The 15700-nt window shown below is 42.4% G+C and overlaps 1 protein-coding gene across 1 annotated transcript in view; it reads right to left on the reverse strand.

Moving 5' to 3' along the window:
• LOC126480875 (RING finger and SPRY domain-containing protein 1-like) overlaps positions 1 to 15700 on the reverse strand; it is a 165587-nt gene that overhangs the window by 75307 nt on the left and 74580 nt on the right. The window contains exon 6 of the mRNA XM_050104254.1: positions 9749 to 9864. Coding sequence (XP_049960211.1) covers positions 9749 to 9864 — 116 coding nt within the window. The remainder of the gene's footprint in view (positions 1 to 9748; positions 9865 to 15700) is intronic.

The raw sequence follows: 15700 nt of genomic DNA on the forward strand, positions 1-15700 counted from the left end.
TAAGATCTCCCATAAGTTCTCAATGGGTGATGCGTCAGGGGACTGAGGTGGCCACTCTAATACTTCGATATTGTGCTCTTGAACAAACTGCCTTATGATCCTTGCAGTATGCTTTGGATCGTTATCGTGCTGAAATTTCCATTTCAGCGGCATTTCCTCTTCAGCATAAGGCAGCATCACATTTGCCAAGATGTCTTTGTACATTTCTGCGTTCATTATGCCGTTGATACGGTGTATTGGACCAATGCCGTACCATGAAAAACATCCCCATACCATAACACTTCCGCCACCGTATTTCACAGTTTTTAAAGTGTACTTGGGATTAAATTCCTGGTTTGGTGGGCGGCGCACATAGACTTTTCCGTCTGAGGCAAACCTATTAAACTTGGATTCATCGGACCAAAGGATGTTCCTCCACCAAGTATTAGGTTTTTGTTCATTTCTCCGGGCAAAGGCTAACCTTTTCCGAACATTAGCTTGTGAAACATGTGGCTTCTTTCTTGCAATGCGCCCATTCAATTTTGCAGATCTCAGTCGTCTTTGAATCGTTGAGGTTGATGGTTGAACATCATGTTCGGCGCTAAACAAAATGGCTTTCAGTCGTGGTGTTGACAAAAATGGGTCTTTCTTCACTTCCCTAGTGATGAGTCTGTCTACGCGAGGAGTAGTTACACGAGGTCGCCCCCCGTTCTCCACCTGCGGCTTTGTTTGTTTTGACCGTCTCATGGCGTTCTGGACTCGTTTTCGCGAAACGTGCAAGACATTGGCTATTTTATTCATGGACATCCCACTTTTGAACATCCGGAACATTACTATACGCTCATCTTCACTGGTATGCTTTGCTCTGCCCATCTAGACGAATGTAAACAAAACCACACGTCAATTTACATACAAAACAACTGCATAAAAATCAATTTAAAGGCACATGTGTAAAGCGGCTCTATTATTTTGACCCATAAGATTCTTACCTTTATACCTCTTTTCACACGTCTAGCTCAAACGCTTCCTTTCGGACGACTAAAGATAGCAGCAACGTCTTCCCTGATGTTGTCTACAAGGGACTGACAACACGGCACTCGTGGCGATTTCGCGAACTAATAGATATCCTAGTTCTTAATCTCGTCAATAGAGGTGGCTCTATTATTTCGACCGCCACTGTATGTTTTTCATTTATCAAGATATGGAAGTAACTTGTCCACAGCAGTGAGACGTCTGCAGCTCAGGACGCATTCAGACACCCATAGCACTGTTGGAAAATCCAACTGGCATGCATGAACACCTCCACAGCACCCAGGGAAGGGCATAGTAGGATGTGGATGCATGCCGGGGAGAGAGGGGGAGAGAGAGAGAGAGAGAGAGAGAGAGAGAGAGAGAGAGAGAGAGAGAGAGAGAGAGAGGGAGAGGGAGATTTCTATTGTATTAGTTGCTTTGGAGGGTCGGGTCTTGTATGCTTTAGACCGCAGAGTTCAGAAGCAGGAGTATTTTGCTTCGACATGTCTTGAGAGGTACGGTTTTCCTCTCCAGGTCAATCAGCTGTCTCTCAAGGTAACAGAGTGGTTGTCAATTTGTACTAATGAAATGGAGGCTGGCCAGGTAATGTTTTTGTGTGCAGCTGCTGTTGAGAAGCATCCATCCATTCAGAAAAGGAAATAACATTTCTTTTTATCTTCTTACTTCCTTTACATTTGTTGAATGAGGATCTGGACATCTGCTGGCTAGAGGTAAGCAAATAATAGTCTCAAGTACTCCCCTCAAATTTTCATTCTGCTGTATGATACATGAGAGAATAACGTGTGGGTGAAGTGGTGAAGGTTTTATAGGATGTTGTGCAGGCAGCACAATAGTTATAGACAAGGATACTTCTTTAGCCTTCTGAGATTTTACAATTCTGGCACTAAACTGGAGATGGATGGTAAATGTGGACACATCCTTCATGCTTTTGGCATAGCAACAACAGCACTCTTAACAGCCAGATGATAGTACAGAAAATTTTCAGATAGCAAATGCACTGACCAAACACTTCAGTTTCTAAAAAAAAAAAAAAAACTTTTTTATGTTCAATTCTACTCACTTTTATGACGACGACTTACTATCTTATGATAAATTATTATGGTACAGTTCCATCTATGTGACTAACAATGAAAAGGAAAAAAAGAAAGATTATAAAAATGTTTTTAAAAAAGCTGCAGAAGTAACACAAATAGATTCACACTTTAAGCAATTTTTGAGGAAGCTCATGAAGGTAATGCACCTTTGTTTTCATTTTCCTACACTTCACTTCACTTCACTCTACGGACCATTCCACGCACTTTCAAAAGCTTGTGTTATCTCCTCTTCACCATTTATAGGGTGACCTTTCAGGCATGCTCCTAATTAATGTTGCAATAGCCTCTTGAGGAATTACCGTTATTTCAGAATGGCCTCCTGTAGATCCAGCAGAATCTCTGTATAGTGCTGATCGACTTTTCTCCCCCTGCTTGTCTTACACACACTCAACAGGACACAAATCAGGGCTTTGAGTAGGCCAAGCCAAAGCATCAATTTCTATTTCAAATAAGAACTCCTGTGCCATTCTCACAACATGTGGGTGTGCACTGTCGTCTATCAGTGAAAAAACCATCACCTATAAATGGAGAAAAAGGCAACACACGTTCTCCAAAAGGATCTCTTCCACATATTGATGTGATATAAAGCTCTATGTTTCGTGGAAATCCAATCTGTCCTTGGAGTCGCACTGATTCGTGCACAAACCTTCAGAGAACCACCACAGAAAGATGTCCTGGATGAGTATGTGCGAGGCAAATATCTTTCCCCTGGCCTGCTCCTGATGCCCTCTCTACCATCAGATGATCACAGGCCAAATCGTTATTTATTGGTGAACAACACTTGCTAAAATTTTGTACAGTTGATTTCGTGCTTCCATAGCAATGGTGTGATGACTGCTGAGAACTTTAAGTTGTAAGACATGATCATCTCTTGTTGCCATTGCTCTTCTAGGATTTGATCTTGGTTTCCTTGCATAGCCTCCAGTTTCTTATGGTTCTCAACAGCTTTTGCAGAACCTTCAGGGCTTAATAGCATGTTTATTCCAGAAATCTGGGTACAATAATCACAGAAAGTTCCTATAAACATGTTTCATTGAAAGGAGAACAGTACAAGATACAACAATAAGTGTTACAAAAGTCTCGGGTTCTTCGGCCGACGTTCATCTAATGATTTTTCTGACGTTTCACCAGCACGAGTGGCTGGCATTGTCAAAGCTTCACCCTCCATTGCCGGTGAACTGGAGCTGAGCTCGCAGTCGCAGACTATGTGTACCTGGCGCGCCAACGTCCGAGGGCTTCTCCGCGGTCATTTCCGGTGCGGTTCTCCTCTTGCTACCTGCGACGGTCGTTCGCTGCAGTACGGGAAGCCAGGATCCGATTACCTTAAGGCTTTCCTCTTTCTTGTTCAAACGGTTTGCGTGTTTTTGTATTTCTACAGCTTCTCTGAACAAGCACGTGTGATAGTGCTTCTCTATGCCGTATACCATGCACATGCGGAAACGTTTATGTCGGAATGACTGGACGATCCATTAACACCAGGATCAAAGAGCATAAGCGACAGTGCAGGTTGAGGCAGGTGGAGAAATCGGCCGTGGCAGAGCACGCACTGAATGAGACCAACCACGTAATAAAATTCGCTGACACGGAAGTTCTGGCTGTAGAGAAGCACTATCACACGCGCTTGTTCAGAGAAGCTGTAGAAATACAAAAACACGCAAACAGTTTGAACAAGAAAGAGGAAAGCCTTAAGGTAAACGGATCAACACTTCATTGTTTGTTTTTAAAGCAATGCCAATAACTATAAAAAATATACAATGAAGTGCAACATTTTGATTAAATATAGAATTACACAAGACTTATGTCTTATGTTTTTCATTTCAGTTAGTCTATTTTCCAAGCAACAGTGATACCATTTTCCTCACCTACATCTCATGTACAGCTCACTAACTGAGGTACACACAGCAGTTTCGGGGTTAAGAGGCATGGTTGCCAGTACAATTAAAGTTGTAGTGGGGGAGGAAGGGGGGGGGGGGGGGAGTGGAAGTCTCTCTTGTGCGTCTTTGCAACAAGATAAACTTTTTGCTGCATTTTTACAGGAGATTAAGGTATCATTACAATGTTGACACTGGTAGTAATGCATCATGTTCAGTGTGTAGTCTCTTACAAGTAAGTCACAGTCCACCCTGAACTTCAATGGGAGCTCCATCCAATCAAATGTAAAAATAGAATACGGGTAGATGCTCATTCATTATCTGTTTTCTTCACAACTTAATGGACTGCTTCTACAGCTTGATTGGAAAACTTATCTTGGATTTCCCCCTTTGTCAGACCATCAAGCAGTTGAGCAGTTATAAATCAATGAGAGCAATTCAGTGTGCAATGGGCTTCTACATGAATAGGGGATCCATGGAGGAGCATAACACTCTACGTTTTCGTGGCTGAATCAGTAAGGTTTCATTATATATATATATATATATATATATATATATATATATATATATATATATATATATATATATATATATATATATATATATATATATATATATATATATATAAAAAAATAGAGGGAAACATTCCACGTGGGAAAAATATATCTAAAAAGAAAGATGATGAAACTTACCAAACAAAAGCGCTGGCAGGTCGATAGACACACAAACAAACACAAACATACACACAAAATTCTAGCTTTCGCAACCAATGGTTGCCTCGTCAGGAAAGAGGGAAGGAGAAGGAAAGACAAAAGGATATGGGTTTTAAGGGAGAGGGTAAGGAGTCATTCCAATCCCGGGAGCGGAAAGACTTACCTTAGGGGGAAAAAAGGACAGGTATACACTCGCACACACACACATATCCATCCACACATACACAGACAAATGTCTGCTTGTGTCTGTGTATGTGTGGATGGATATGTGTGTGTGTGCGAGTGTATACCTGTCCTTTTTTCCCCCTAAGGTAAGTCTTTCCGCTCCCGGGATTGGAATGACTCCTTACCCTCTCCCTTAAAACCCATATCCTTTTGTCTTTCCTTCTCCTTCCCTCTTTCCTGACGAGGCAACCATTGGTTGCGAAAGCTAGAATTTTGTGTGTATGTTTGTGTTTGTTTGTGTGTCTATCGACCTGCCAGCGCTTTTGTTTGGTAAGTTTCATCATCTTTCTTTTTAGATATATATATATATATATATATATAAATGAAAGTGCTGGCAGGTCGACAGACACACAAACAAACACAAACATACACACAAAATTCAAGCTTTCGCAACAAACTGTTGCCTCATCAGGAAAGAGGGAAGGAGAGGGAAAAGACGAAAGGATGTGGGTTTTAAGGGAGAGGGTAAGGAGTCAATCCAATCCCGGGAGCGGAAAGACTTACCTTAGGGGGAAAAAAAAGGACGGGTATACACTCGCGCACACACACACATATCCATCCACACATATACAGACACAAGCAGACATATTTAAAGACAAAGAGTTTGGGCAGAGATGTCAGTCGAGGCAGAAGTGCAGAGGCAAAGATGATGTTGAATGACAGGTGAGGTATGAGTGGCGGCAACTTGAAATTAGCGGAGATTGAGGCCTGGTGGATAACGGGAAGAGAGGATATATTGAAGAGCAAGTTCCCATCTCCGGAGTTCGGATAGGTTGGTGTTAGTGGGAAGTATCCAGATAACCTGGACGGTGTAACACTGTGCCAAGATGTGCTGGCCGTGCACCAAGGCATGTTTAGCCACAGGGTGATCCTCATTACCAACAAACATTGTCTGCCTGTGTCCATTCATGCGAATGGACAGTTTGTTGCTGGTCATTCCCACATAGAATGCGTCACAGTGTAGGCAGGTCAGTTGGTAGATCACGTGGGTGCTTTCACACGTGGCTCTGCCTTTGATCGTGTACACCTTCCGGGTTACAGGTGGTGGTGGGAGGGTGCATGGGACAGGTTTTACACCGGGGGCAGTTACAAGGGTAGGAGCCACAGGGTAGGGAAGGTGGTTTGGGGATTTCATAGGGATGAACTAAGAGGTTACGAAGGTTAGGTGGACGGCGGAAAGACACTCTTGGTGGAGTGGGGAGGATTTCATGAAGGATGGATCTCATTTCAGGGCAGGATTTGAGGAAGTCGTATCCCTGCTGGAGAGCCACATTCAGAATCTGATCCAGTCCCGGAAAGTATCCTGTCCCAAGTGGGGCACTTTTGTGGTTCTTCTGTGGGAGGTTCTGGGTTTGAGAGGATGAGGAAGTGGCTCTGGTTATTTGCTTCTGTACCAGGTTGGGAGGGTAGTTGCGGGATGCGAAAGCTGCTGTCAGGTTGTTGGTGTAATGATTCAGGGATTCCGGACTGGAGCAGATTCGTTTGCCACGAAGACCTAGGCTGTAGGGAAGGGACCGTTTGATGTGGAATGGGTGGCAGCTGTCGTAATGGAGGTACTGTTGCTTGTTGGTGGGTTTGATGTGGACGGACGTGTGAAGCTGGCCATTGGACAGGTGGAGGTCAACATCAAGGAAAGTGGCATGGGATTTGGAATAGGACCAGGTGAATCTGATGGAACCAAAGGAGTTGAGGTTGGAGAGAAAATTTTGGAGTTCTTCTTCACAGTGAGTCCAGATCATGAAGATGTCATCAATAAATCTGTACCAAACTTTCGGTTGGCAGGCCTGGATAACCAAGAAGGCTTCCTCTAAGCGACCCATGAATAGGTTGGCGTACGAAGGGGCCATCCTGGTCCCCATGGCTGTTCCCTTTAATTGTTGGTATGTCTGGCCAGACGCATTCTATGTGGGAATGACCAGCAACAAACTGTCCGTTCGCATGAATGGACACAGGCAGACAGTGTTTGTTGGTAATGAGGATCACCCTGTGACTAAACATGCCTTGGTGCATGGCCAGCACATCTTGGCACAGTGTTACACCGTCCAGGTTATCTGGATACTTCCCACTAACACCAACCTATCCGAACTCCGGAGATGGGAACTTGCTCTTCAATATATCCTCTCTTCCCGTTATCCACCAGGCCTCAATCTCCGCTAATTTCAAGTTGCCGCCACTCATACCTCACCTGTCATTCAACATCATCTTTGCCTCTGCACTTCTGCCTCGACTGACATCTCTGCCCAAACTCTTTGTCTTTAAATATGTCTGCTTGTGTCTGTATATGTGTGGATGGATATGTGTGTGTGTGCAAGTGTATACCCGTCCTTTTTTCCCCCTAAGGTAAGTCTTTCCGCTCCCGGGATTGGATTGACTCCTTACCCTCTCCCTTAAAACCCACATCCTTTCGTCTTTTCCCTCTCCTTCCCTCTTTCCTGATGAGGCAACAGTTTGTTGCGAAAGCTTGAATTTTGTGTGTATGTTTGTGTGTCTGTCGACCTGCCAGCACTTTCATTTGGTAAGTCACATCATCTTTGTTTTTAGATATATATTTCCTACGTGGAATGTTTCCCTCTATTATAACTATATTGGGCATGCAACTGTGTCCAATCCTTGCTGAATGATGAGTGGATTTACTTTACCAAAACTCTGACCTCCTTCCATGTGTGAAACGATTAGGTATGGAAGTAAAAGCACATGATTTGCTATTTCCTTTGGTTCATTTCATTTACTCTTGCTAGATGGAGGCTGAGTAGATCAGTTTGGTGTTACTCAATGCAGTTTGATATCTCATGTCTGAGGAAATTCACGCCGTAAGTGCGTACCACGCTGAGACGACCGTCTAAGAAAGAGCCAGAATAAGGGTCAAAACAGATGGCGGAACAGAACTGCTGTTGGTGCACAGTACGGTTGCCACGTGTATATATACCTGCACTGCCAACACAACCAATTACTTTCTACATTAGTGATACAAATAAACATGCTTTCCTGTCCTATGTTACGATTATGGAGCTTACACTACATGTCATACAACCTGCAACTGAAATAATCAGTTACAACTCACTGACTTGATCATTTATTTCAGACAGAACTTCATTTGTGCTGTAATATAATCAGATAATTTATATGAGAAGTCACCAGTAAGGTATATATTTAAAATCCATTTTTTGTCTTATGATCAGAATCCTTTGCAGAACCATAAAAGAGAGGCAGTGAAGACGTCTTTTGTCTGAAGGCTTATATATTTAGCAGTCTTTTTTATTGTGCCTGTTTGCAACTCAAAGCCTCCCCTTTGTGGTGAGCAGCAAACTACCATTTTCATATTGTTCAAACAATGGAAACTCCAGTTGACTTCGCTTCGTAAGAATCTAACATATGTTACAGTGCACAGAGATTAGGTTGGACACTAGAAATCACTGGACCGGTGTGATACGATACATGTTCATACAAGTTGATTACAGAATACGAATATTTTGTAAGTCACATGAGGCAATAGATCCTTCTTGTTCATAAGGCACATTGAGGCAGATGGTGGAGGTACAGTATTCCTGTAATAGGGATGTTTACAGGGATGAAATAAAACCCAAGGTGCCTGCCATCATGTCTCATCGCTGAATGACATATTTGCCCACTACCCAATCACATGCATCCATTTGTTCATCTACTGCTCCCCTCAGCACAAATAACTGGTACCTTCAGCAAGGTACTGCACCACCTCCACAGCTAACAAACTGTGTGATATCAGACTGAGGAACAATGCACAGACAAGAGGGCTTGTGTACCTCCCCCTACACCACCTGAGGTCAATCCCATTGAGCACAACCAAGACACCACTGAGTGAGGCCTGCAAACACTGGACCCAACAATAACCAATCTCTGAGTGTGGTGGACAACAGATTCATCATGGATCAAGAAACAGTTGTCATGCCTCAGAGTGCTTCACCACCAGCATAAGGGTGAAAGAGGGAGCTACATGCATCTAGGTAGGTGTGTCCTATACCGGTACTCATGAGGGTAATCTGATCCCAGATAGTATTCCCTTTTCTCCATATTTCTGCTCAATTTAGTCTTCCACCCCAAGCAGAATTCAAAGCACCTTAGGGGAAAAATTCTCATTTACTCTGTTTACTTCGCAGGTCCACTCCCACAGTTCTTCCTGTAAACCCTCTTAGAACATTACAGCTTTCTTCATTATACCATGCAATGTCACCTTTTATTGTATGAATGTAAGTGAATGAGATGTTTTATTAAGTTTTACTGTGAACATTTAGCCATCACATTCAGACAAATCAATATTAAATGACAAGTTTTTTTTGCATGGTCATCCTCTGCGGCATGGGCAATAATATCTATTTTGTAAATAAAACCTCCTTTTTATTGCTGCATATAGTGCAGCAAGAAAAAGGCAGTTTTATTTAGAAAACAATATTAAATGATTTTATATTTAAAGTGATCAAGAAAGAAAAGACTATACAGAAGCAAACAATGGAAGTTTGTTACTCTAACCTCCTCCTGTATGCTTATGCTTTTAATACGCTCACTCCAACAGAAAATCAACACTAAAGAATCCATGAACAATAATTTGCTATTTAACTATGCATAATATACTGCACCATTTCCTTTGCTATTTTCTACATATTAAAAATTGTTCCCACCTTGGTTTCTGATCCAGAACTCTTCACTTTAATTGCCAATGTCATGTCAACCAAGTTTTCAAGTCACATGTCACATGTTTTATACATCTGTACTGAAATTTTTATCTTTCATGTAAAATTCTTTGCTGTTAAAACATTATGTGAATACAGTATGACAATAAATTAGAGAAATATTTTATTACCTCCAGTCCATCAGGTGAGATCTTGAGGTATTCACTAACATCCTTTGTGTTAAGCATGACATTTATCCCAGTAGTATCAACACATTCGTAAGAGAATTTACGTCCCTCTATCAGAACTGTAAAATAAAGAACTACATGAATATATAGAACTTATGTTGCCAGCAGAAAATACCAAACATATTTAATGACACATAATTTAGGAGTAAAGGAGTAGAAATGAAAAAAAGGGCGGACAAAAACTTTGCTAACTTTCAAGCAAATTGTTTGACAAGCTTTTTTATTTTCTACTTCAGTACCAGTATCATGAACAAATAACAACTTGGGTTGATTTTCATGCACTGATAGAGTTTATATCAAAATGAAAGTAATTAGAGTTTTGTGAGAATTTGGTAGATAGGATTCTGCTTTCAAATTTACTGAACAGTTCTTGCATAACTATTCTTACATTTATTTCAGGTTTGTTCCATTTTTTGTGTTTGTTTTGAATACAGTCAAAGAGAGTCCCTTTAGTCAGCCACAGTGCCAGTAGTGCTAGTGTTTGTTTTGAATACAGTCCAGAGACAGGTAGTGCTATTTTCATTGTTTTCTACAAGAAGTATCTAGCAACCACAGTTTAGTCAACTATCAGCCGCCTTTAGTGAATTAGCAGTCTAGTTAAAAGTTGATTAACTCTCTACAGTAAATTGAGTTCTTAGGATGGATAGGACGTGTGACTGCTGTGTACGGACGCAGAAGGAGCTGGCAAATGTTCGCGAACAGCTGAACGTGTTGATGGCCGCGGTCAGCCGTCTTCTGCCTCGGAGTGTAGCGGCAGTGGGAAGTCTGGTGTGTCGCATGGTACACCCCAGGTGTTACATGCTTCACCCACTGTCCGTGTTGTCGAGACATCTTCGCGGGTACTGGGCGTGGTTGGGCCACCCTCTCCCCAAGGGGAGTGGCGGGTTCAGCAGCGTTCTCGGCGCACGAGGCGGAGGGTCAATGTGGAGGCTGACCGTGTGGCATCGCCCGCTCTGCCTGTGAGTGAACATGTGGCCGCTCCTTCAGTAAGGTCCGAGCAGGCACACGGGGGGAGGGGTTTATTAGTGATTGGGAGCTCCAACGTTAGGCGGGTGATGGAGCCCCTTAGAGAAATAGCAGTCGGGGAAGAAGGCCAGGGTTCACTCTGTCTGCTTGCTGGGGGGTCTCATCCGAGATGTGAAGGAGGCCCTGTCGGCGGCGATAGAGAGCACTGGGTGCACCCGACTGCAAATTGTTGCTCATGTCAGCACCAATGACTCCTGCCGTCTGGGTTCAGAGGTCATCCTCAGTTCATACAGGCGGTTGGCGGAGTTGGTGTAAAGTGGAAAGCCTCGCTCGCGGAGTGGAATCTGAACTAACTATTTAGTATCGTTCCCAGAACCGATCGCGGTCCTCTGGTTTGGAGCCAAGTGGAAGGCTTAAACCAGCGGCTCAGACGATTCTGCGGAGATCTGGGGTGCAAATTTCTCGACCTCCGCTATCAGGTGGAGAAATGTAGGGTCCCCCTGAATAGGTCAGGCGTGCACTGCACGCAGGAAGCGGCTACAAGGGTAGCGGAGTATGTGTGGAGTGCACATGTGGATATTTTAGGTTAGAGAATTCTCTCCCTAGGCCCGACAAGACGCCTCCTGAGACACAGCAAGGTAGGAGTAGGCAAAATGCAACATGGAATAACAATATTAATCTGCTAATAGTAAACTGCAGGAGCGTCTATAGAAAGGTCCCAGAACTGCTCTCATTAATAAACAGTCACAATGCCCACATAGTACTAGGGACAGAAAGTTGGCTGAAACCAGATGTAAACAGTAATGAAATTCTAAACTCAGATTGGAATGCATACCGCAGAGACAGGCTGGACAGTGAAGGGGGAGGCGTGTTTATAGCGATAAGAAATGCAATAGTATCGAAAGAAATTGACGGAGATCCTAAATGTGAAATAATTTGGGTGAAGGTCATGGTTAAAGCAGGCTTAGACATGGTAATTGGATGTCTCTATAGCCCGCCTGGCTCAGCAGCTGTTGTGGCTGAGCACCTGAAGGGTAATTTGGAAAATATTTCGAGTAGATTTCCCCACCATTTGGAAAATATTTCGAGTAGATTTCCCCACCATGTTATATTTCTGGGTGGAGATTTTAATTTGCCTGATATAGACTGGGACACTCAAACGTTCGTAACGGGTGGCAGGGACAAAGAATCCAGCGAAATTTTTATAAGTGCTTTATCTGAAAACTACCTCGAGCAGTTAAACACAGAACCGACTCGTGGCAATAACATATTAGACCTTCTGGTGACAAACAGACCCGAACTATTTGAAACAGTTAATGCAGAACAGGGAATCGGCAATCATAAGGCAGTTACTGCATCGATTTCAGCCGTAAATAGAAATATTAAAAAAGGTAGGAAGATTTTTCTGTTTAGCAAAAGTGACAAAAAGCAGATTTCAGAGTACCTGATGGCTCAACACAAAAGTTTTGTCTCAAGTACAGATAGTGTTGAGGATCATGCAATATGTGTTAGATGAGTATTGAAGAAATTTATGATGAAATAAAAGAAATTATTCAGATAGTGAAGGGAGACGAAAATTTAATAGTCATGGGTGACTGGAATTCGGTAGTAGGAAAAAGGAGAGAAGGAAACGTAGTAGGTGAATATGGATTGGGGGTAAGAAATGAAAAAGGAAGCCGCCTCATAGAATTTTGCACAGAATTTTGCACAGAGCACAAATTAATCATAGCTAATACTTGGTTCAAGAATCATAAAAGAAGGTTGTATACATGGATAAAGCCTGGACATACTAAAAGGTATCAAATAGATTATATAATGGTAAGACAGAGATTTATGAACCAGGTTTTAAATTGTAAGACATTTCCAGGGGCAGATGTGGACTCTGACCACAATCTATTGGTTATGACCTGTAGATTAAAACTGAAGAAACTGCAAAAAGGTGGGAATTTAAGGAGATGGGACCTGGATAAACTGACTAAACCACAGGTTGTACAGAGTTTCAGGGAGAGCATAAGGGAACAATTGACTGGAACGGGGGAAAGAAATACAGTAGAAGAAGAATGGGTAGCTCTGAGGGATGAAGTAGTGAAGGCAGCAGCGGATCAAGTACATAAAAAGACGAGGGCTAGTAGAAATTCTTGGGTAAAAGAAGAAATATTGAATTTGATTGATGAAAGGAGAAAATATAAAAATGCAGTAAATGAAGCAGGCAAAAAGGAATACAAACGTCTCAAAAATGAGATCGACAGGAAGTGCAAAATTGCTAAGCAGGGATGGCTAGAGGACAAATGTAAGGATGTAGAGGCTTATCTCACTAGGGTAACATAGATACTGCCAACAGGAAAATTAGAGAGACCTTTGGAAAAAAGAGAACCACTTGTATGAATATCAAGAGCTCAGATGGAAACCCAGTTCTAAGCAAAGAAGGGAAAGCAGAAAGGTGGAAGGACTATATAGAGGGTCTATACAAGGGCGATGTACGTGAGGACAATATTATGGAAATGGAAGAGGATGTAGATGAAGATGAAATGGGAGATATGATACTGCGAGAAGAGTTTGAAAGAGCACTGAAAGACCTGAGTCGAAACAAGGCCCCAGGAATAGACAACATTCCATTAGAACTACTGACTGCCTTGGGAGAGCCAGTCCTGACAAAACTCAACCCTCTGGTGAGCAAGATGTATGAGACAGGCGAAGTACCCTTAGACTTCAAGAAGAATATAATAATTCCAATCCAAAAGAAAGCAGGTGTTGACAGATGAGAAAATTACCGAACTATCAGTTTAATAAGTCATTGCTGCAAAATACTAACGCGAATTCTTTACAGACGAATGGAAAAACTGGTAGAAGCCGACCTCGGGGAAGATCAGTTTGGATTCCGTAGAAATATTGGAACACGTGCGGCAATACTGACCTTACGACTTATCTTAGAAGAAAGATTAAGGAAAGGCAAACCTACATTTCTAGCATTTATAGACTTAGAGAAAGCTTTTGACAATGTTGACTGGAATACTCTCTTTCAGATTCTGATGGTGGCGGGGGTAAGACACAGAGAGTGAAAGGCTATTTACAATTTGTACAGAAACCAAATGGCAGTTATAAGAGTTGAGGGGCATGAAAGGGAAGCAGTGGTTGGGAAGGGAGTGAGACAGGGTAGTAGCCTCTCCCCAATGTTACTCAATCTGTATATTGAGCAAGCAGTGAAGGAAACAAAAGAAAAATTTGGAGTAGGTATTAAAATCCATGGAGAAAACTTTGAGGTTCGCCAAAGACATTGTAATTCTGTCAGAGACATCAAAGGACTTGGAAGAGCAGCTGAACGGAATTGATAGCATCTCGAAAGGAGGATATAAGATGAACATCAACAAAAGCAAAACGAGGATAATGGAATGTAGTCGAACTAAGTCGGGAGATGCTGAGGGTATTAGATTAGTAAATGAGACACTTAAAGTAGTAAAGGATTTTTGCTATTTGGGGAGCAAAATAACTGATGATGGTCAAAGTAGAGATGATATAAAATGTAGACTGGCAATGGCAAGGAAAGTGTTTCTGAAGAAGAGAAATTTGTTAACATCGAGTATAGATTTAAATGTCAGGATGCCGTTTCTGAAGGTTTATGTATGCAGTGTAGCCATGTATGGAAGTGAAACATGGACGATTATTAGTTTAGACAAGAAGAGAATAGACGCTTTCGAAATGTGGTGCTACAGAAGAATGCTGAAGATTAGATGGGTAGATCACATAACTAATGAGGAGGTATTGAATAGAATTGGGGAGAAGAGGAGTTTGTGGCACAACTTGACTAGAAGAAGGGATCAATTGGTAGGACATGTTCTAAGGGCATCAAGGGATCCCAAATTTAGCATTGGAGGGCAGCGTGGGGGGTTAAAATCTTAGAGGGAGACCAAGAGATGAATACACTAAGCAGATTCAGAAGGATGTAGGTTGCAGTAGGTACTGGGAGATGAAGAAGCTTGCACAGGATAGAGTAGCACGGAGAGCTGCATTAAACCAGTCTTAGGACTGAAGACCACCACCACCACCACCACCACCACCACCACCACCACCACCACAACAACAACAACAACGAGTATGTGCCAAGCAAGATCGTAAGAGAAGCAAAAGAGCCACCGTAGTACAACAACCGAGTTAGAAAACTGCTGCGGAAGCAAAGGGAACTTCACAGCAAACATAAACATAGCCAAAGCCTTGCAGACAAACAAAAATTACGCGAAATGAAATGTAGTGTGAGGAGGGCTATGCGAGAGGCGTTCAATGAATTCGAAAGTAAAGTTCTATGTACTGACTTGGCAGAAAATCGTAAGAAATTTTGGTCTTATGTCAAAGCGGTAGGTGGATCAAAACGAAATGTCCAGACACACTGTGACCAAAATGGTACTGAAACAGAGGATGACAGACTAAAGATCGAAATACTAAATGTGTTCTTCCAAAGCTGTTTCACAGAGGAAGACTGCACTGGAGTTCCTTCTCTAGATTGTCGCACAGATGACAAAATGGTAGATATCGAAATAGACGACAGAGGGATAGAGAAACAATTAAAACCGCTCAAAAGAGGAAAGGCCGCTGGACCTGATGGGATACCAGTTAGATTTTCACAGAGTACACGAAGGAACTTGCCCCCCCTTCTTCCAGCGGTGTACCGTAGGTCTCTAGAAGAGCGTAGCGTTCCAAAGGATTGGAAAAGGGCAAAGGTCATCCCCAGTTTCAAGAAGGGACGTCGAACAGATGTGCAGAACTATAGACCTATATCTCTAACGTCTATCAGTTGTAGAATTTTTGAACAAGTATTATGTTCGAGTATAATGACTTTTCTGGAGACTAGAAATCTACTCTGTAGGAATCAGCATGGGTTTCGAAAAAGACGATCGTGTGAAACCCAGCTCGCACTATTCGTCCACGAGACTCAGA

This window comes from Schistocerca serialis, chromosome 5 (genome assembly GCF_023864345.2).
Source record: "Schistocerca serialis cubense isolate TAMUIC-IGC-003099 chromosome 5, iqSchSeri2.2, whole genome shotgun sequence".
Classification (NCBI taxonomy): domain Eukaryota; kingdom Metazoa; phylum Arthropoda; class Insecta; order Orthoptera; family Acrididae; genus Schistocerca; species Schistocerca serialis.